This window comes from Zeus faber, assembly GCF_960531495.2.
Source record: "Zeus faber genome assembly, chromosome: 7".
Classification (NCBI taxonomy): domain Eukaryota; kingdom Metazoa; phylum Chordata; class Actinopteri; order Zeiformes; family Zeidae; genus Zeus; species Zeus faber.
The window spans coordinates 23,278,482-23,301,452 of NC_137203.1; the positions used below are offsets into that span (position 1 = coordinate 23,278,482).

The 22,971-nt window shown below is 44.4% G+C and overlaps 1 protein-coding gene across 1 annotated transcript in view; it reads right to left on the bottom strand.

Moving 5' to 3' along the window:
* Positions 1 to 5,216: 5,216 nt before the first annotated feature.
* cabin1 (calcineurin binding protein 1) overlaps positions 5,217 to 22,971 on the bottom strand; it is a 44,920-nt gene continuing 27,165 nt past the window's right edge. Inside the window, exons 32-39 of the mRNA XM_080004348.1 lie at positions 18,690 to 18,853; positions 18,495 to 18,591; positions 17,702 to 18,379; positions 14,907 to 14,981; positions 10,453 to 10,711; positions 8,061 to 8,216; positions 6,825 to 7,027; positions 5,217 to 6,539 (exon numbers count right to left, since the gene is read on the bottom strand). Coding sequence (XP_079860474.1) covers positions 6,339 to 6,539; positions 6,825 to 7,027; positions 8,061 to 8,216; positions 10,453 to 10,711; positions 14,907 to 14,981; positions 17,702 to 18,379; positions 18,495 to 18,591; positions 18,690 to 18,853 — 1,833 coding nt within the window. The 3' untranslated portion in view covers positions 5,217 to 6,338. The remainder of the gene's footprint in view (positions 6,540 to 6,824; positions 7,028 to 8,060; positions 8,217 to 10,452; positions 10,712 to 14,906; positions 14,982 to 17,701; positions 18,380 to 18,494; positions 18,592 to 18,689; positions 18,854 to 22,971) is intronic.

The following is a 22,971-nucleotide window of genomic DNA, read 5'->3' on the forward strand; positions in this document are numbered from 1 at the left end:
CAAGTCTAGCAGCACAGGACACGAGTAGGAGACAAATTTGATCGAACGATCGATTGTAAAAAAGAAGCGGGTAGACTTCCACAAAAGATCAAGACATTAAAAGTTCTGCAGAAGGTCCCACTGGGGATTACGTACCTCTGATGGACTGCATTCTTCAGATTCGGAAAGATCTTACTAATGAAAAAAGGAGGCTGGAAAATGTTAGAACCAAGAGAGGGGACTTCATGCACGGACAGCCTCCCACCGAGCCCAACTCTCAGAGATATCCGAAGGTCTGCTCTCCCTATCCAGTCATCTGCTCTTCTGTGGGGGAGTAAAATCCAGCAGCTCGTGGAGGGAGTGGGGAAAGCGGCCAGTCGCTCTTGTGGCACCGGCTGTTGTTGGGGATATCTGCAGACCTGCGATCTGGGGATGTCCCTGACTTTTAAGGGGAGCCCGGGAGTGGGTGGGGTCAAGAGGGCCATTCCCAGGCTTTGAAGTGTCACAAAGATGAGCCAATGTCCCGCTGTGATTGGAGGCTGCGGGAAATCAAAGAGACTTAACAGAGCCTTGATACCCTCCCCACAGGAAGGGGGACGGAGGAAATGCATCTTTATTAACTGCTAAAAGAGTTTTAAACAAATATGGACATCGCTTTCGGCGGCACCAAAAACCCAGTGGAAATATCATTCACAGACACCACCACACACAAAAACACCCATTTAGTGTGCTCATGCAATGTGGCAAAATATCCATTACAATAAATTTACCAAAAACAGATAAAAAAATATATACAGTTAGGTTACATTCACAAGTCAGATTATTAAATGTAATACACATGCTGCAAAGATTTATAATAAGACAAAAATTCCACAAAAATAAGTATTTTATAGATCCCCCCCCCCCATCCAAAATTATTATTCTTACATCTACCATTGTACAAATGTGGTTGGTCGTAATCTAAAATTGCATAAAATGAACAGTTCAAAATGTAATATAGAGCCCCCCCCCCCCCCCCTTTTTTATTTTTTTTTTTATTTTTTTAATATACACACTTCATGTCTTTGCTTTGGCCTGTTCTTCAGTCATAGAAATTGAGGTGTGTGTGTGCGTGTGTGTGTGTGTGTGTGTGTGTGTGGGGGGGGGGGGTGCGTGTGTGTGTGAAAACCAATTATGGTGTAATGATAACCCGCGTTCCAGGTGGGCTTCACCTGGGGGCACGTCCAGGCAGCGGGATGGCAGGGCGGCTGCCAGCAGGGGGCTGTGTATTGGGGTGTCTAGACAGACCCAGGCCCTGATAGATAATCTCATTAGGCTGGTTTCTCCCTCAAGGCTGTAGTTTCTGCATGGGGAGAAAGCCACTATATGGGATAGCAATTAACAGCCAGTTAGCACCACAAGCCCAAGTCAGCTTTGAATGGGCCAGGGGGGAAGCGGAATAAAGACTCCGACCGTCCTCCTACCGCCCCCCAATTTCGGGGCAGCTCTACTAGCGCTTATCATGGGCTGTCTCCGCTGGCATCATACCCCATTACCGCGTGCAGAACACAGGACACGCGGCCCAAAACAACTGAACCGCCACCCCCTCTTCCTCCACGGTCAGGACTGAAGTTACTGTGGAAATTTGAATTGAATTGCGTGAATTCCCCACAGCACTCCACGCAGCCTCACTGTGCCCGCCCCCCCCACTTCTAATTATATTTGCTATTGAAATCTCATGTCTGTGTATTGCATACAATACCTTCTGTAGTCCCATTTTTCTTTTTACATGCATCGACAATGGCAACTACTGTTTGCGCCTAAGCAATACTGTATGGAGAACTCAGTCACAAAAACTATGATGTTGACGTTGTGAAAAGCGCATTAGGGTTCTCGGTCAACAGTATTCCAATAACTATGAGAAGAAATGAGAAGAGGAGATGCTTTTGAAGCGGAGCAAAGTGGTTAAGTGTGAAGAAATAGATATCCGCTATCCCTCCGTGTGAAAACATTGATTCACTTGTTTTAAAAGGGTTCCTACGTTGGGTCGATGCCGAATGAGAGGATAATGGCATCAGGACAATAACGCAAGCTACCGCACGTAAGGATGCAGCGCTCCCTTTTCAATACCAGAAGTGTTTTGGTTTTGTTTTTTGCACAAAGGGTTTATAAACCCTGATGCAGCGCTGACCCCATAATCCTTGACCGTCTGGTAAACCTTTGGCCTTGAAGGAGTGTTTTTCTCCCTTTATCCTTCTTATGTGAAACCAATTGTTGGAGGAGTTATTAATCGCGGGTTTGGTGTTGCTCTCCTCACCTTCACTATTTCTAAAGGGCAAAGTCTTATTCCCAGGGACATCTTAGCTGCTCTTCCCTTACCAGCTGATGGGAGGGGGGGGGGGGGTCATCTAAAATACTAGAGCGAGCAAATGAGCCGATCTTGAATCGAGAAATGGAGACTGGTACAAAAAAAAAAAAAACCCCACAACAACCGTTTTTCATGAGAAAAACCCCTCTCCATATTGGGTTCCATGCTTCTGAACTCTAAATGCTAATGTGTCGTATCGGATAGATAGGTGTACGTTTCAACAGCAGCAGTGTCGAGCCCGTTACACACCGGGCCTGGAGGTGACGGCTTCTACGTGGCGGCTGCAGGCGCACGGACAGCTCACTTCAACGCATTTGGACTTGGGACGACACACTGGGAAGACATGCAGCAGCCTGGAAAAGACCGACAGCGACATGTACAAACGTCGTCACCAGCTTGAGCCATAGGGCCAAGAACTACAATACCTCGGAAGAATAACAGATACATGCATATTACTGATCGGGTGTTAGCACGGTTCAAGATCTCCCGCGTGAGGACCGTCAAGGTTCTGAGAGAGGACAGATCAGAGAAGTTCCAAGTTCAGTGAATATCTGCATTCAGCCTCTTGGTTTTTTTTTGTTTGTTTGTTTTAATACAAATATGCTCTAAGGTTGCCTCTGCTCAACAACCTCCATGGGCCCTGATGTTCTGCCTCCCAGGTGTCCGTCTCTGGCCATTTGCTTTAACTGCACAGATCCTCTCGTGCTCACTAGTTAACAGCTGCCAATACACAGCCCGGTCCCAAGGATCAGACGGCTCTCTAGCAGCCCAATAAAGAGCCCCCGGAGTGGGCTGACGAGAAATCTCACACCTTTCGCTCACATTAGCCATGCAGCATGCCCTTTTGATGCGTAATTGGCCACTTTGAGGGGTCTGCGGCGGAGCAGCCACAGGCTGAAAAAAAAACAACAACCCGATGTCACACATCGCAAGGAGAATCGGCTTTACCTGACCACAGGTCGATCGGGTCTCGGTTCCCAGTTTTTTGTTTTGGGTTTTTCTCGCGACTGGGAAGGATTTCATAAGCCTGGGCCTAAAGTTCTAAGAGGGGTTTCTTAAGGTGTGAAATAAAATAAATAAATAAAATAAAACATGACATTTTTAAAAAGAAAGACATTTTAGAGCTAGAGGTCTGTTAATGTTTTTTTTTTGTTTTTTTTTAAGATCTACTTAGCCAAGTGGACATATAAAAGCTTATTATTTATTTTTTTAATAAAGGGAGGTGTTAAACGTGTTTACATTTCCTCTCCAAATTCCCTTCCCCAAACTAGGAAGGACTGAGGATTGAGCGAGCACACATTTGGCCGCCCACATAAGAAAACAAACCCTCACATCGAGCCTGGCAAAGGGGGCAAATGACGATTTCACAGCACTTCATAAGAAACTCCTGGAAGTTGCTAATGAAGACTAATGACTTCCCTCGTGTCGGAGACTTCACACCAGAGTGGACAAGCCCTTTGCCCACACCACCATGGGCAACAGGGTGGTCTGTCAGCTCCACAAATTAGCGGGGAGAAGTCAAAACAGAACTGCTACAATGGAGACTAAATAAATAAAGAAATTGGATCCATCCCCAGGATTTACATTTGATATTAAAATGAACGACAATAATGAGAACTAAGTACAGTGCAGTGATTAAACAACTGATATTGCAGCCATTATATAATATTCTGGGGTAATATTTTTTAGTTAAACACAAGGTTAATCTATCAGAGTACAAAAATAGATTTAAATATCTCTTTATTTCTAATCAACAGGACTTGATATCGAAAAAAAATAAAATATTGAGCCCGTTTGCTGTTGTATGTGTATATGGCCGCAGTGATAAAAACTACATTCATGACGGTGACATTGAAACCAGCTCATTCCTGTAAAACGGAAGCTTTTGTTTTTTCCCCCTCTCGACACAAGGGGGGTTGGGGGCACCAAAAGTGGCCCAAGACTGCACTTGGCACATTGGATGTGGGTCAACTTAAAGCAATGAAAAATAAATCCTCCAAACGAGAGGGTTTAGAAAGAACCACAGCCATAAGAAAGGCCTAGTGTATAAAAACAAGGTGTCAAGGGTGTGTATTTTTGTGTCTCTGTCTTTGCCACAACTTTACATCACGGAGTACAATGAGAAAACAATCAAAAATAAGCATTTGATGCAGTCTTTTTATGCAGGGAGACATTGATCAAAACTAATGTTAAACCTGTCTGACTGCATCTCAGTGGATTCTTGGAGCAGTCATAAGAGGGGGCAGCCAATAATTCTACTGGGTTCATTTATTCATATGAAAGTTAGAAAAAGTTGTAATTGTAGTTCTCAAGGCAATGAAAAAATAAAATATTGAAAACTTGGAAGATTGTGTAATCTTTGAATATCAGCTGTGGAGGTCCATTCCTAAGAAGGGAAGGTGATTTGGTAGCTGGTTTATCATATAGTCTGATACTCGGGATCCCGGTTTTGCAATTTTCTTGAAAGGTGAAGGTTGCTCCCACCCCCCCGAATCCCCAAAAGCCGTTGCTTGGAAATCAAATAAACACCAACCTAAATGGAATCAAATCTAGAGCGGAGACATAAAAATAGTATACTTCAGATATGAAGATTATGACTTTTCAGGCAGGACAAAGACCCGGTGCAGCTTTCTCAAGTATATTTTTGGTTTTGTTACACCGTCAATGCATTCAGTCCAAACTGCAAAGAAAACAAAAAGTCCCCGTAGCGAGATACTTCCACTTGTTTGCGCCATAGTACATTCCCAGAAAACACAGAAAAAAACAATCCCATACGCATGCACACAAAACTCCAACCATCGTCTCATCCAGGGTGCTGTTTACCGTTGTCCCCCCCCCCCCCCCCCCCCCTTTTTTTTTTTCCTTAAAAAGTTCTCAAATAGCCTTCAAGAAATAATTTGTAAACATCCTTTTTCGTTGTTTTTTTTTTTTTTTTTATAGAAAACAAATCTGTACAAAAACATTCTATCGTCTTTCTCTGAGTTTGGCAAGAATTTAACAAATTTATCAAATTGGATCCATTTGAAAAAGGCATCTGTACCGCAAGGTGTTTTCACCTCCACCTGCGTTTCACTTCCATCCCACTCAGGAAATGTGAAAAAATACGTGTTTTTTTTGTTTGTTGTTTTTTTTCTGAGTCGAATGGAACGGAAACTGACCTACGAACGCTCCCGCAAGCAGACCGCTGTCTGCAGCGCGGAGCGATGCTCTTCACCATTAAAGCCTTTGTGTCAGAAAGATTTTTGGATAAGGATATGTACAAGAAGCTCATTTCTAACAATCAGACTACCTTTTTCTACTCATTTAGAGCAATGCTGGTGGCAGGACGGCTTCTTGGCTAAGAGCTGTTCCTCCGGGCTACAGATACACAAACAAAAACGAAAATAAAAATCTCACCCGCACACACACACACACACACACACACACACACACACGCACACACGCACACACGCACACACGCACCAAAATTATTACAACAATAATAGCACAGAAATAAGTGACAAAATGAAAGACATCCCACATGTTGAGTGTAAACATTTCCAATCTGCCAACCTGGGGTCTACTCTGTGTCCCGGTTGGAAATACGTTGTGTATGAATATCAATAGTTTCCATGCTGATGTGTTAATGTGGTCAAAGTGGAGGAAAACGGCAGAAAACAGAGAGGTTCAGACTGACACACCTGAGGTTCTGCATAGCAAGATCCAGGGACCGGGTGTCGCACGGATCGTTCCGCTTAGCGAGAGGCTAACCGTGAGCCATGCTGTGAGAACTAAGGATATCGCACGCCAAAAAACAAACAAACAAACAAACAAAATACTGCATTACATGACTTCAGGAGTGCCATTTTCCAAGAGAATTGTGAAACGCACGCTTTTGAACAAAACAAAGAACGCCATCTACATGGACAAGGCAACCGCAGCGACCGGAGACAGGGCACACGGGAGGGGAGGGGTTTGGCGAAGTCAGGGGTGTGTGTGTTTGTGCGCGGGTGTGTGCGCGTTTTCCGGAGGTTCAGATGTCCATGTAATCGTCCTCCTCCTCCTCCTCCTCCTCCTCCTCCTCCTCCTCTTCCTCCTCCTCCTCTTCCTCCTCCTCTTCCGACTCGCTCTCCAGGGACGACTCCTGGCTGGACGTCTCCTGCACCTCCAGCGCCGGCTGGCTCAGCGTGTCCTTCTTGACGGTGGCGGCCGACTGCGAGGACAGGATGACGTTCTGTGCAGGGAGGGAGGGCGCACAGCAGGGGGCGGCGGTGAGCCTCGGAAACAGCAAGAGGGGCGGGAGGACGCGCGCAAGGATCTCGCGCACGCGCACGCACACGCACACACACACACACACACACACACACACACACACACACACACACACACACGGTAGACACCGGGTGACCAACTAACGTGACTATTTATTGCCTTTTTAAGATCAAAATTAAGACGACGAAGAAACTAATAGTGAAAGCAGTTTTTAATCGGAAAAATGCCGGTGTGTCTTGTCGCGTACCTTGAGCCTCTGTTTGGTTTCCTCGGAGATGCTGCCTTTGGGGGAGAGCAGCGTGGGCGTGGGCGGCGTGACCGTGATCTCCGGGGGGAACTTGGTCACCGTGGAGGGGATGAAGAGCTTTGGCATGTTGGGGGGGATCCGCGAGCGGATGCGGCTGGGGTCCGAGAGTTTGGACTGATCGCTGCCGGCGTACTGCTGCTGATCTGATGGGGGACAGGGCACAGGAGGTCAGAGGTCAAATATTTTTTAGTGTACGAGTAAAAAGAACAAAGGCTTCTCAGGTATAATACAAGGTGGGCTCCATTCTGGCGTTACAAAATGAAATTCAAGTACCTTTTTTTTAAGCAGTTTTTTCATTTTCAAGGATGTGCAAAACAAATGTAATATATTAGTGCTTAGTACACACACACACACACACACACACACACACACACACACACACACAGACACACACACACACACACACACACACACACACACACACACACACACACACACACACACACACACACACACACACACACACACACACACACCTCATTGTTGTCTACTCTTCTAGGTCTCCATTTCCAACCATGCTGCATTTTATTTACCTTTACAAAAGCGAGTTTGGAAATTGTTATTAAGTTCCGATTTGAGAAACAAAACCAGGGGTTTTTCAAGGATTTTTCAAGAACTTCAGCACAAAAGAGGGATATTTTCAAGGCATTCCAGTACTTAAATTTCTGAGGACGAAAATGAAGCAACTCAATGACCTGGTAAGAACCCTACACATGGTCATATAGCCTCTCCACTTGCATAGAAACTTTACTGGTGTCTTGATCACAATGCATTGTGGGATATATGTAGTACAGTATGTCATCCTGGCACTGAATACTATGCATTATGTATTAATACTGCATATTAGATATTATTCTACAATGCGATTTAGGACGCAGGGCAATTTTAAATGTTAATGAATCAATTTGTTGGTGCGATGAAAATAAATAAATAAAAAAACAAAAATATAAAATCCCTTCTAAATGAACTAAGGACTAAATGAGACCAAACCAAAAGCTGCAATCTCTACAAAGTTTCAATAACAGACATAAGAAGCAATGAAACGGCTCAAATGCCATCGCAGTGCAAAATCCCGCCCCCGCCCCCCCCCCCCCTCCTGTGTAAATTATAGCGTAGGAACAAATGCTCTGCCCGGATCCTCCCAAATGAGGGGTTTGGCGGTGCGGAGGCTCTGACCTGGGCCGGGCTGTGTGCTACATGTGGCCGGCTCCTCCTGGAACCAGCTGCTGGCTGCGTCCTGCCCCGGTGAGACGGTCGCCAGCTTCATCTGCTGACAGAGGTGGGACTCCTGCTGGCGGTAGGACAGGCCCTCCGCCGGCTCCTCGCGCTCCTCTGAGGACACACGGCCACCAAACAAGTGTCACAATCAGAGTCATGTATGTACTTAATTTTTTTTAAATTAAGCACATTATTTATTATTATTATTCGTGGTGAGGATTGGTGCATTGCTCTACAGACAATTGGCATTAAAAAATAAGTTCCACAAAAGTTGAATAAAAAAGAAAAAAGAAAATAATAAAAACAACATAATAAAAATATCGATAAAATACAAATTAAAAAAAAAAGATGAAAGCCCTTGAAGAGCTCTTTAGCTTATAAAATATAGAACTATCACTATATCACAACTTGAATCTATTTAAATGTAAGGACGCATAAAAAATAATATAGAGGCACCGCAATCCAGAACTTGTCTTTTTGAGCTATAAACTGAAATATATTACTGAATTATATTAATTAAAAGCATCAATCCTGTAAAATTTATGAACATTTGGTCAGAAATGTGATAAAGTATTAAATGTGGCTCAGAACACTACCTACTGGTTGAAATCAGCACAAAGCTGCAGAGAGGATGCTGATGTGGATTAGTACTTTCAGTGGTTCCCTTAGGAACAAATTTAAAAAAAAAATGAAATAGTAGACTGAGCGGGGACTGTGAAACCATGGCCATTTCAAAACTTTTCAGAATAAAGACAGCCCCCACCCCCCGCCACATCACCCACGGCACGGAGGATCTTAGGATGAATCACTTGTGTCTACTGATGAGGGCTTTTCCACAATAATCTGCACAACACCCACTGGCATTCTTAGGAAACGGTTAATAATACATGTAATGTAAGATGTAATGTAATGTATAGTACATCAGACCTCTAAACTCAAGGAGTCAGTTCCATCTCTCTCCCTCAAAATGTTTCGGCTGGCTCTCGGGGCTGTATACCCCACAGTGATGAATACGGAATGAGACACAAACGTTTCATTTTCATATGCCAGAATAATTGCCACGAGCAGGAAAAAAAAAAAAAAAAAAAAAAAGGTGAGTGAACCATCTTGACAAACCAGTGTTTTCACACACCTAACAAACAGGTCAGGGTGTAAAATTTATGTAACTGGGCTGCGGAAGAACAACATGCGCCCCCTGCTGGACGTCCAGAGAACAACAGCCTGTCTGAGGCTGCACTGACGTTCTCAACCTTTATATGGTTGTTAAATTGTTTGAATTAAATGACCTATCTTTATAAGGGATAATAAGTCTGCTCCTTGCAGTATTTTTTAACTAATGTGTAAGCATAAAAACTTAATAGATTTAAGAATTGTTCGTGAAGAAAAGACTACATCTCCTGCATATACATATATCCGCTCCGTGTCATCCATCCATAGAAAGTGTTGTGTGAGTACAAATAAGCATAATTGCAATGACCTTAAGTAAAGTGTCGCTTCACTTCCCAAATATTATTTGCTGTCGGGTATGCCGTAATAATGCCAAAAGATGCCATCATTCTGAGAAAATATGTATTTTTAATGAGAAAAGGGGTCACTTTTAATAGACAAAATGTTGTTATTTACAAATGTAGTGTAGCCTGCATTTTTATGTGCTTTGACCTGAAATATTATGCATCATTGCCTTCATATCATAAGGTCGGCTCATTAGTTTGGGTAAATTAAGGCTTGGATGGAGCAATAAAAAATTACTTATCCTTTTAAGTACCTATTGGTTTGTTATGATGGATAATAATGAGATGAACTGTGCAGATATTTGGAGATGCCAACTACTACTGGCAAATCGAAATAACAGAATGCATTATTTTGTGCACCTGCCATGCATTGCAAGGGGATTTGGGTGATTATATAGACAGTAGCCCATCATCACCTGATAGACGGAAAGAATAACAGCTTAAACTTAGGCAAATGTCAGATTAATGCTCATTAAAAAAATGCCCTCTACGTATATAAATGCTGCATGGTAAGTCAGAGTCGCACATATGTCGCTGTATCTTGTGGCTGAGTTTGCAGGAGTATTTCAAAAGAAGATTGAAAGAAGCAGTTTATTTTGAGATTACTTTCACAGGTGTGCTGCAAAACGTACTGTATGTTGACCACCAGGATCTGAGACCCAAATGGTCCGCAGATTGAACCCAATATGTTTGTTTATACTGCTACTCTACTCAACTCTGTATTTTCAATCGACAACAACAACAAATTTGCCATATTGATAAACAATCCAAGACTTGGTGGTAAATTAGAACCTAAAAACAAGATCCCCACCGAGGGAACGTTGGCCGGAGATGCGTACCTGTGTGCGGTAGGAAGGCCATGGCTGCCGCCGGGTGGCTGGCTGCTCTCCTGTGCTGGGTGTGGTCGTGGAAGCCCGACGAGGGGGGCCTGGGCACTTTGCCCAGCGGCTCGTACAGCGCCTTGGTCTGGTTCTCTGGGGTAGATAGGGGGTGGCAGGCGGCGTGGCTGAGGAGGACAGGCGTAGGCAGCGAGGCAGGGAAGAAGATGTCACGGTGATCCTTCGTGAACTTAGGAGTGGTCGGAGCATCGCCGGCAGACTGGAAAAGGGGGTTTGGGAGAAAAGAGCATTGATTGGGTGAAGTGGACGTGGGCGTGCACCTGGGGGTGCCGACCTCTCCTCCTTCAGGTAGAACACGGAGAACTACACATCTCTGGGCTTTCCCCGGAGGCTGAAACCTGTGCAGGACTTGGGGATGAGAGACAGTCGACGCCACGGCACTTTTCACACATTACGCATCACCAATAAAAGCCTTGGCGGACAGAAATATTCAGTCAGAGAAATAATGACATCCCCGATTATTCACAGAGAGGTTCGGAGACTTACTTGCACACTGGAGTCTGCAACTACATGCGGTGATGCTGAGGAGAGAAACTCTAGAGCGCACGTCCCTCCTTTACACTTTCCCTGTGTCTTTATAAGACCACTCGTAAACACGCGAGTTGCACAAACAACCCGTGACAACAGCCGCCTTGCTCCCACAGCCGCTGTCATGGCAACGTAGAGGAGCACAGTCAAAAGAGAGATGAATAAGCCTGCAATTTTGGTACGGCTTTCCCTTTAAAATTGATGGATTTTAAGCTAGTCTTCTACCCTACTTTCTGGTTATTAAAAATAATGACATAACTGGCCAATGTGCAGGTTAGCTCAGAGGGAAACTTGAAATCTAAATTCAAGCCTATATGCCCAATAGGCAGTGCTGTGTGCGGAAGTATGGTGCCAAAATCCTGATGTAGACTAATTCAAGCGCATAAGTGAGGTGCAAAACAGTGTTGTATATGCAGATGCCTATGACAAAATGCAGTACGTTTTAAAAGTTTCCAAAAGGGCTGTCACCCATCATTGTCAAATAAGCTTGAACATTAATAGAATCAGAATCAGCTAATATGGCTAAAACCAACCAAATCCCACTAACAGGATTGTGCTCTACCAGTCAAAGCCATGTGTGATGAAGACGCTCTGAGGCATTTCCCGCTGCAGAGCAAATACGCTCCCACAGAGGAGCCACCGACGCACCCAAAAACTCAAGACAGCTCAACTCTACAAATACCCGGCACAGAAGCTAGCGCGCACACACACACACACACACACACACACACACACACACACACACACACACACACACACACACACACACACACACACACACACACACACACACACACACACACACACACACACACACACACACACACACACACACCTTTGAGGATTCCCAGCTCATGAATTAAACATGGTCGACAGAAGCAGGTACAAGTCGGCTACAAATGCGTGTACTAGGAAAGCAGTACCTGAAACCATTGCGCCAAATTTCCTGCAGTCGGTCAGGAGATTCCTCCAGCGCTCATGGCACGGTAAAAGTAGGCTTGTGGTCGTCCGACTGAGGTCCAGAGAAATTTCAATGGAACAGCGGTTCCTCGCAATTAGCGAGATGGGGCTTTAAATCAGCTTAGCGCCGCTGTAGTTTTGGTCATCTTTCAATCACAATAGAAAAGGCTGGACATTTTAATTAAATTGCCTGCCCAAATAAGATTGATAACACAGCCCTTTTGGCAAAACTAGATGTCAATAATTCTCCTCAATAAGTGAGACCTCATATGCTCCCCATCACAGTGGGCGACACCAAGCTGCAGCGAGGAGAACTCTGTGAACTCCTCCCGAGAAGCATCATTAGGGCTGTGTAGCCTCGTCAAAAATGGGGTGAAAAAATAAATACAACAGAAAAAACACCCTAAAATGCACATGGTGACGGGTGGCGGTGAAGAATGCAAATCATATAAACCTGTTGTGTTTCCCACCAAGACTTTGAGTGAGGAAGAAAGGGGGGAGGGATTGATGGTACTAAACATGGAGGGAAGAGCGAGTCACTAATTTGGAGGCTCTGCGCCTTCCACATCAAGTCAGAAGTCTGAACTTGCAGAGGCTCGAAGGAATGTGTGAATCTGGATGAAAAGACTTTCTCAAATCTCATAGCTGTGAACTCCAGGGTGATTCACTCGCTTATTCCACTTCATAATAACACCAGATATAAAAAACGAACACACGAGTAGGTGGAATATCACACAAAAACAGCCATTCGATGGTCTTCAAAACAATCTTGCCTGGCGCCTTGAGGCCCACGAGGGCGGAACAGAACGCAGGATGAGTGTGTGTGCAAACTGCCAAAGCATAATGTGAAGTCAACGCACAGCTGCACCTGGCGATAAATTTTGGATGCAAGTCATGTGACGCATCTGGAGTTTGTCGAGGGAGGGCTCCACACCACACTTAAAATGCAAGTGTAAACACACTCGAGAGGGGGCTCTGCTTGGACTTTTCCAGGCTCCCAGAGTCACAGATTTACACCTCACATCACATCCACGGCGCAGACACCAGATGACGATTCAAACAAACACAATAAGTACAAATTGCTTTTTTTTTTTTTTTTCCCCCCATGTTGGACCAACAATAAAAAAAAAAAAAAAGATAAGTTGGGAAAAAAAGAAATGCTGCTTTTAGAGGGGCTTCTAATGCTTGTTGTTGGCATCTCATAGCCATGTCATAAAACCTTGCGTTGGGAACGGTGCGCTGAAAGAAAAAAGGTGTGTTCATTTTGCCCACAGCTACTTTGCACTCGCCTGAGGTTCAGGCTGCATCACCGTGACAACAGGATGTGGGCAGAAAGATCCTTGATATATGTGTGTGTGTGTGTGTGTGTGTGTGTGTGTGTGTGTGTGTGTGTGTGTGTGTGTGTGCGCGCGCGTGTGTGTGTGTGTGTGTGTGTGTGTGTCTGTGCAGGGCTGTCAGCAGGCAGAAGCAATAATGACTCAATATGAAATATGAGCACGTAAAGACATTTCTCCGTGCCGGCGATAACCAGTCAGGGCTTGCCTCTATCAGGGAAGACTTGTTCTCATCATTAGAAGTAATCGCTTAATCGCCACTCATTCAATGGACTCCAGCCTGCAAAATCACTTGCCTGCCAAGGGCAAACAAACAAATGCCTAGAACAAGTGAACATGTCAATGCTCAGTTGAAAACAAGAACAAGTTTGGCAACTACTAAGCGAGTCCAGAGAGGACCAATTCACGCCACGCTTTGGACTATTTTTAGCACTGGCAGGTTGGAGCTGGAGAAGGAATAAAGGCAGAAGCAATAGCCAAGCCTCTCCAAGTTGGTACATTTTACTCCAAAATGCACATCCTTTTACGATATAACAGTAAGTGCATTCATTCCACAAACAGTACCATTCCCAAAAGATAAACGGCAAACCTGAGTTGACAACAACAATTGTTTGTTTTTACGTCTTCGGGAATGCCTGATGGGCGGGGCTTATCATATCAGGGCTTGGGAGATTGTGCCAGGTAAGTTGTGAATTCCATGCAGTATTTCTTGCTGATGGGGCTAAAGCTCCCTGGAATCAAACCACATCCATCTGGTAGGACGAATGTGTTGAGGCAAAATCTAGTTACTGGGGGGGGGCAATAAAAAATAATTTTACCCAGTTTATTCTGTTAAGGATTTGCTGAGGACACTTCTGCAGATGGAGCAATACTTGTGTTTTTGTCTCCCCAATTGCAAACAAGAGACCCTGTTTTAGACCTTGTAGTCAATTCCAGGCTCCCCTCCAAAAAAATAAACGCAGTCAAATCTCTAAACATCTGTAGGTTGTCCAAATAAATAAATAAATACATATATAAATGATTGATTGATTGATCAATAAATAGATAGATAGATAGATAGATAGATAGGTAGATAAGATAAATAAGATAAATAAGATAAATTAATAATTAAATAAATAAGATCTTGCTTTTGTCACAAGTTAGACATCTAAATACTGTCCAAGCGGACAGGGGAAATACTAACATAACGGACAGCAAAGTGAAATGGAGGTATTTTCTCGGGTTACTTCAGGCACACGGTCCAAACTTTGTTGAAATGTAGCTTTGCTTTGCCAATCGGCAACTTGAGCAAAGCCATTTGTTGTGGATTTTGTCAAAGCTTTTCTAATGGAAATTCTTGGCTTTGGTAGAGCTCTCCAGTAAGATGGAGGCACAGACACGGCAAGCTGGGTGTCACCTTGGTTCGACTAGGCTTCTTCCAAACTGCTCCTAAATTAACGAACGGCAGTTTTACCTGCATATGTCAGATCTCTATTGTTCTACACAGTGTGCGTTCAAATATAAGGATTGAGTTGTGGGGAGAGGACACAGGTGTGGGATTAGAGCATTTTGAGTTGTTTCGTTGTTATTTACCTGTCTTTGGGCAGATGTGGCCAACTGAATCTGGCAGAACTTCACAGCTTGGTCCAAAGCAACATCCTCATCGACCTGAGCAGCAGGAGAACAAGCGGCGAGCAGGGTTTAGGACTCAGGACTGAAGCAGAACAATAATCCAACAAACTATTTTGCCTAGGCTCTATATTACTCAGGTAATCAATGCATATATCAAACGATCCCACGAGAACATGGGGTAGCGGCAACATTCCTGCATATTCACATCAGTTAATGTGTGTCAGCATTAATAATCAATGTGGAGTGGTATCAACTATTATCCGCTGGCAGTATATGAGTATATTGACAATGAATAAGAAATTTAATTAATTGGTTTTTTTTTTTTTTTTTTTAACAAGAGTATCCTTTACCATGGTGAACATTGTGTTTGATTCTTGTTATGTTATGTTGTCTTGTTTTTATCTTTTATTGTGCTTGATTCTTATGTTATGTTGTCTTGTTTTTATCTTTTCACATAAGAAAAACTTCCCCCCCCCCCCTCAATGAAAACAGTGCATTTAGCTTCATTGGGGTAGATGTGCTTAAATACTTGAAGGAAATAGATTTTATGTACATTTAAGTTATTTTTGTAACTCAAGTTGAATTTGATGATGGAGTTGATATTCATTTTGTCATAGTGTACACAGTTAGACAATTTTGGCTAGTTCTTGATACCCAGCATCAATAACCATCACAAAATATAATAATTTCCATGTAACAAAAAAATACATTTTATGTCCTTTAAGCCTTAAAAACTGATGTAGGATATTTTATGATGCAAGGTCAACCCCCATGTCAAACCAACCCATTTAGCGGCTCTGATATTTATATCACATAACTTTATTTTACGATTAAATATGGCACATTTTAAATGGAACAAATTAAATTGGTACCATGCAGCTAGGCTTACTAAACTCTCATATCTATCTGGTGATATCACAGAAGTTGAGTGCTCATCAAATCCAGCTTGGGTCTCCTGTTCGTACATAACAGAGCAACAGGCTGAAGCCAGAGCTGCTTTTGTGAAGAGTTGGGACAGAAATGGTGGAGCAGCTGCTGCACTGTCGCTGGCAGGACTATTCGACAACACCCAAGATCTGCTGAAGCCATTCTGAAGCAATGCTGTAAGATAAGTGCATTCTTTATCCTTTTCTATCCAACCGAAGATGCTTTACTTAACCAAATGAGTAAATGTTCCAAACCATATACCTTTTGGGAAATACCGAAGGCAACGTTAAAGCTGATCATTCTCCAGGGTGTGTCTGGGAAAATGTTCTGCTATTATTATATCTTCAAGTGAAAGTGTGTGTGTGTGTGTGTGTGTGCGGGGGGGATAGCGACCCTACAAAAGAACCAAAATAGGACAAAAGCTGAAGTTGCAGAGCCGTCTCCTCCACTTTATTCTCCTCCCCTCAGCCTACTGCCCTTCCTGTTCACTCCCACTCCAGCTGCAGCCTCCTAGCTCCATGGAACAGCAGCCAATAGCGCAGCAACTTCCTGAGGGATCGATCAGCAGCTCACTGTGGCTGGGAAGGCTCTGGAGGCTGTCACAACTAAATTCATGGCGGGTTGCATAATTTCCACTTTGGCAGGGGGGAATAAAAAAACAACAAAAAATGCTAAATCCTCGCTAAAGTTAACCTTTGTTTACTTGAGAAGTTCTAAGTGTATATTACTCATTGAAAGAGAATATCAATAAATCTATACTACCTACAGCCTATCAAGCAGTACACATCAGCTACCTGCATATAAATTATGAACTATACATAAGGTCAGACTTTTCTCACCCTACTGGCACTGTGACTTGGTGTGATCTTGCTGAATCTCATTTGCTTCACTGTACTCGGTCCACAAAGAACCTAATTTCCCCACCACCAGGCATCATTGGACTGGCGGCCCGGGCTGAACAATGATAAATCAACATTACAGAGTGTGGCGTTCCTCCCAGCAGCCGGCCCTTCAAACACTACTCAAACTAAAAATTGATTCCCACCATTGCCCCTTAGGACATTTTTTTTTGTGTTGGAGAAAACAAGAAATTAATATTTCATAGACCCTTCTGGCTATGGGAACCACAAAAAAAAAAAAATAATAATTTGCAATCAGCATCTAAAGACAAGTTATGAAATTCCATTAAATAGTTACCACTAGTTGCCTGTTAAAATCTTGCAGAATTTCAGAAAGAAGTTTTGTTTTTACTTGCAAAAGCTACATTAATCTAACTACCCAACCTATCCCACTAACAACAGAATGGAGTATTAGTTAAGAGACAGCAACGTTTTACTACGTGATGAGTAATAACATGGTACACCTCATAAAAGGTGCTTTACAGAAGCCTTTGATAAGGGAGGGGAGGCCCCTGCCCAAGCTCAGAGCTGTGTTACTAATTTAGTCTGGTGATGAGGTTGCAATATGTTGACTTTTAGCAGTGGTGGTTGGTAACTGGGTACTTTTACTTCAGCACTGTTCTGAAGGAAAACTTTGTCGTTTTACTCTACAATATTTCAGCAAAGCAAATATAATACTTTACAATGCACTACATTTATCTAATATAAGATAAGATAAGATAGTACATTATTATCGAGCAATTTTAGGGGTACTTCTCTTTAAGTATAGGATGAGAGGTTACATCGAATACATTGTCATACAGTTCATGAATTTGGAATGTGCAATGTTGGAGTTTATGTTCCCAAACCATGCCAGTTAAGATTCTGTCATTTGTCTGTGCATATTCTTGTTTTGCTGCATGCATTTGAGTGACAGAAGAGGTACAGTACCTGTTTAATGAGCATGTATGTCTCCGACATGATCTTTTCAATGCGTGCCAGATCGTAGGTCATGACCTTTTGGCCTTGCTGCCACACCCTGTAGGCATCCAGCAGCAGCGTTTTGCCCGACTCCACATCCTCCAGTAGCTTCCGCTTCCTGTTGGGCCGTCGCAGTGGCCCCTGTTCAGTCCCGCTGGCTGCCACTGTGCCCTTGGCTATGGGAGCCTGGAGCTGCTGCTGCCTGGAGCTGATGCTCAGCTCCTCCAGAGACAGCTCTGCTGTCCGGCTGTTCTCTGCTGCTTTCTCCCCTGGCTCCATTATGGTCCTAGGCGCCTCGGGAGCCACTTGGCTGCCCTGAGAATCTGCAGTGTTAGAGGGTTTCCTCCAAAGGCCAGAGTCTAGCTCCATGGGCTCCTCCGGTACTGCCCTGGGCCCTTCGCTTGCAGCTGCTTCCACCTTCACAGGCTGGAACTCTGCGGGCTTCTCCGCGTTGTCTGTCGTCCGTGAGAGTGGAGCAAGCTGCGGCTGGGGGGCCTCGGCGGGCCCTGTGTCGGAGGGACCCTCTGCGAGCCCAGGCTTCTTAGGCAGAGCATGCTTGCTGTCCTCTGCGCTGGGTCTGCTGGATGTGTCCGTTGTGGTCATTTCCCCCATGGAGGGAGCAGGCGCTTTGGAAGGCGGCTCCGACACCTGAGAGAGAACAGAGCTTGTCAGGACAGACAGCGGGGAGCGCCAAAAGTCCTAAACAAAGAGCCGCAGTCAGCTCCGAAAGTGTATACAGCACAAGTGAGCTCTGCTTTCTTACCCCTGTGAGACTATTAAGATTGTCCTCCAAGACTTTTACAGTTAGGAAAAATGCACTCTTGGCCAAAACCTGGCGATCCACATCTCGTAAATACTTCCTTCAAGGCAAAAATTAGAGAACGAGAGAGAATGATAAGCATAAGATGAAGAACAAATCAGGATATGAAATACGCATGTGAAAGAAGTTGCTCCTTACTTTCCCTGGTCAGGTGTTCTCTGGAGCATGAAAGACACTTTGAGCAGCGTGTCGTGGTCCTTGAGCTGAGACAGCACCTCTAGCAAGAGGACGATGGATCGGTTCATATGAGATGCAAAACTGCCCGGGCGATCAATCTCATCCACTGGAATACGCCAGATGCCCTGGAAGTTTAGGGAGGGGGGTGGCAGGAGGAGACACAGGAAGAGGAGTAAATCATCAGTTTTAGTCTTGGTGCCAAAATGTAATAAGCCACAACAAAACGTTTGCGAGCAGACAACAGACGACTGCATGGCACTGACACACGCTTTCCTGAGGCCTTGACTTTTACTAACAGCTGGCGCTCTATTTCAAAACATAGCTCGCTATCAGAGTGTCTTCCAACAATAACAAATCTGCCCGCTGTGGGAAAGGGGGCTGAGCTGCCATTGGCTCGATGCAATAGGTCCTGTCCATCCCGACAGAGCCACAAATTAGCATCTGTCACCACTTTGTAACCTGTGTGCTGTACCTCACAATAAGACTACTAAAGAGGAAGTGCTGAGGAGCTTGTTGTGTGGGTGACACAAGGAAACAATTAACAGAGAAATTAAAAAAAAAATAAAATAAAAAAAAAAGGGAAGGAAAGGAAACCGAAGGAGAGCAATAATTCAAGCTAGCAACATGGCATTCAATGACAAGAGCCTTAATGAGGGGATGGAAAGGCTTCCTGCAGGACAGATCCTTTGGCCTGCCTGGCCTTGAGTGTGCGTGTGTGGTGTGGCTGAGTGGGGTGGGGTGGGGGTTTCTCCGGGCAGACACCGCAGGCAGCCTCATTAGCGCACTGTTCTGTCTGGCTACTTCAAACCATTAGGAATAACTAAGCAAATAAATCGGAAGAAAAAGCCAGTGGGCCCACGACTTATTTCCAGTCAGGCAAAGTTATGGACAGCAACACAGGCTAGTCGTCGACAGAGATGGACCTAATTTGCAAAAGGAAAAATGCAGTGTAGCTGAGACGGATGAAGCAACCTGTCAAGAGAGCACGTGTCCTCACAGCGGGTGTGCCGCACCAAGTTCGGAACGAGGCGATCGATCGAGGGTGCGGATAGCATTCTGAGCTTTCTGCTGTTGTTAAGCATTTGGCACAGGGAAGAGCTTCTGGCCTCAGAAGTGCTTATGAGGGAAAAGGCCAAAAAAAAAAAAAAAAAAAAAAAAAAAAAATCATTTTGCATCAGGATGGAAAAAACAAGCAAGATGGCTCAATCGTTTCTCGCAGGCGCTGGGGCCCGGCTCTCCTTGGCCAACGGCTCCAGATTGTCAGATGACATTTCTGAAGCCACTGGAAAAGTGCCAAGAAGAAAGGGAAGGATAAGCAAATCTGTCAAAGCAACTCACATTCAAAAGGTTAGAACTGATCAATGAGGGGAAAAAAGGTGTCGAACTTGCAACTTTTAACCATTTTAACATCTATCTGGGGTCTTAAAAAAAATTTAAAAATAAAAAAATAAAAAAAAGTTCTCTCCACTTCTACCCTTCTTGCACTTGTTATATTGGGCAGGATCACAAGATTGGATTTCAATACAAAGAGTCATGATTCAATTCAATCATATATTAATGGAGGTGGCTTACTTACAGTACGATTCCATATAGATGTATTGACATTTTATGCATTGTCAGCTTTCCAGTATACCATCATACAGAAATTAAATAAATAATTAAATATTCTTCATTGTGAACTACAAGACGGATACAAATACTGAGCAACAAATAGGCTTTGTGGCTGGATGGATCAATAGCATCACAGTACAGATGATGTGACCAGCGGCTTGGAAAGGTTTTAACCTTTCAATGGACAGATTACCAGATTCCTCATACAGGCCAGGGACATGTATGGTAAAGGGGGGTGGGCTACGCTCACTTGGATCAACAGCTCTAATGGAGGCTCCTCAGCACAGAGCTGTCCACACAAATCTGTTTAGGGAGAGCAGAATTGTGGCTTTACACAGATTATGATGTAGCGCAGCAGATAAAGCAGATTTGTAAGACTTCACCAGCAATGATTTTCAAGCATTTCATACAGGACAAAATATTTAAATATGAATATCGGTTGATAAAGAGAAAAAGTGTGGTTTGAAAAATTACAGGAGAAATAAAATATCAATGACTGATGGGTAGAACTAGGGAGAAATAGCTTGAAAAGGGAAATAATAAATAATAATAAAAAAATAAAAACACATCTGCTTCTCTGAACAATTAAGAATTTGTGTTAAATCTTTGGCTTTGGGAGCGAAAGACAAGAGTCAAATTGTGGACTATGCACAAATCACATTATAAACTGTATCCAATTGGAAACCAAATCAAGCGTTGCAAGTGGCAACGTGGGCTCGCTGTTGCAGTTTAATGAGGCAATTGCTCTACTCAAGCTCTTGCAATCTTATATAAAAAGGAAACAAACAACAACAAAGGGTGAAAAACAGGGAAAACAAGAGCATGAAACACACAGAGGGACAGAGGAGGGATACTCCCACTGCTTCCCTGCGGGTAAAAACCCACGACGAGTGCTGGACGTGCTCCCAAACCGGGTTTCACGGGGAAATCCTGGCCACTCTGTCTGGACTATTTCACCCACAATCTCTACTTGGAATGCCCTCAGTGACAGGAAGAGGAACAGCACAAAGCCTCTTCCATGATGAACAACAGTCAAATGTGAGAAAGTGTTGCCTCATGATGCAAGCAGGAACTCATGCAGTAGTAAGTTGAAGCGTTGCCCTAATGGCTGGTTTATGCAAATGCAGTTTTGTTATGTAGAAATTAATTGCCTTGCTTTGTTGCATGATGTCCGCAATGGAGACCTTACTAAGAGTTGGCAAAATAAATCAAGGCTGAGATTTGATTGCTATTAGAATGTGAGTGGCACAGAGGTTGGTAAATCCCTGAATTAATCAACTAACTTTATCATTTAAACAGACGAGTTAGAGTTGAGATATAGAGACACTGACATTTCTACACTATTACATTTTTTAATAAAATAATCAATAGTACAAATGTAAAAACAAAGAAAATAACCCTGCCTTTTGAGCAGCAACACTGGCAGAACAGCCCCACGCCTCACTCACACTGATCCTCACTCGTAAAGCCTTTCCACATGTTGACCTCACCATGTAAGTATATAACATACTCACATCACGGGCATACGCATTTCATGTCAGTTCCTATTGAGCACCCCGCGGAACGCCACTCAAAACAACAACAACAACAACACACAAAAACAGGAAGGAACTTCAGTTCTGACATTAAGTTCCATGCGTCTGGCCAGTAGATCAAACGTGCAAATGCCACCACCAGAGCAATAACCCAGGGTTCTGTTCTGCAAAGCCTCTCATCTCTGGGCCGCGGGAAGAAACCTCTAACTCGTCAGACGGCATGGGAACTCCTCACATGCAAACCGATCTGAAACACTCTCGCGCTTGTTCTCGGTGGAAGTCCTCGGGGATAGAGAAGGCAGAAAAGGCAACTCACCATCACAGAGGAAAGCTACACGCTGGCGCCTAGGTTTGTATTCTTTTGGATACTTTCCAGCTGGCTGTATGCACACCCGCAGCCCTGGCAGTGCCTCCACCCTGAAAGCAGCTCGCGCTCACATAGAGAGGGGGCGGCTGCATCTGGGAACTGGGGCTGCGAGAGCCACTGGGGAGAGACGGCAGGAAGCACGGACGCGAGGCGAGCCGGAGGAGAGCTGGAAAGCACGAGCCCCGAGTGGAAGAGCGACGGCGGTGGTGACGGGGCCCGGGAGCTCTGGACGCCACTGGCAGACAGGCTCGCTCGCTCCTCTCCCTCGTTCAAACCCTGCCATCTAACAACACAACGCCCACGCTCCCTCTCTATCGCCGCTCTCCCCTGACCCCAGCCTGCCGGAGGAGTTCGCTCCCCCTCCCCCCTCTCCTCTTCTTTTCCCTCTCACTACACACAGCGTAGGACTGAGCCAATCCCTTCAGGTCCCCGTCAGCCAATCGGGGGAGAGCTGACTAACTCCCGCCTATTAGAGCACGCCCACACAAGCCAACACAAACAGAGGAGTTTGTGAGTGAGAGAGAAAGGGAGAGGGAGAGGGAGTAATGAGGAAACGGTGAGAGTAACGGGAGAATAACAGGGGCTGAACAGAGAGCACAAACTGAGTGGATAAATTGAGTCAAAGCGTAGAGATAGAGGTGTTGCAAAATAGAGAGTTAAGACAAAGTAAACAACGGGGGAGGATGGGGGCGATGCAACTACACGTACATACCCCTTCTGGCAAAAGAAA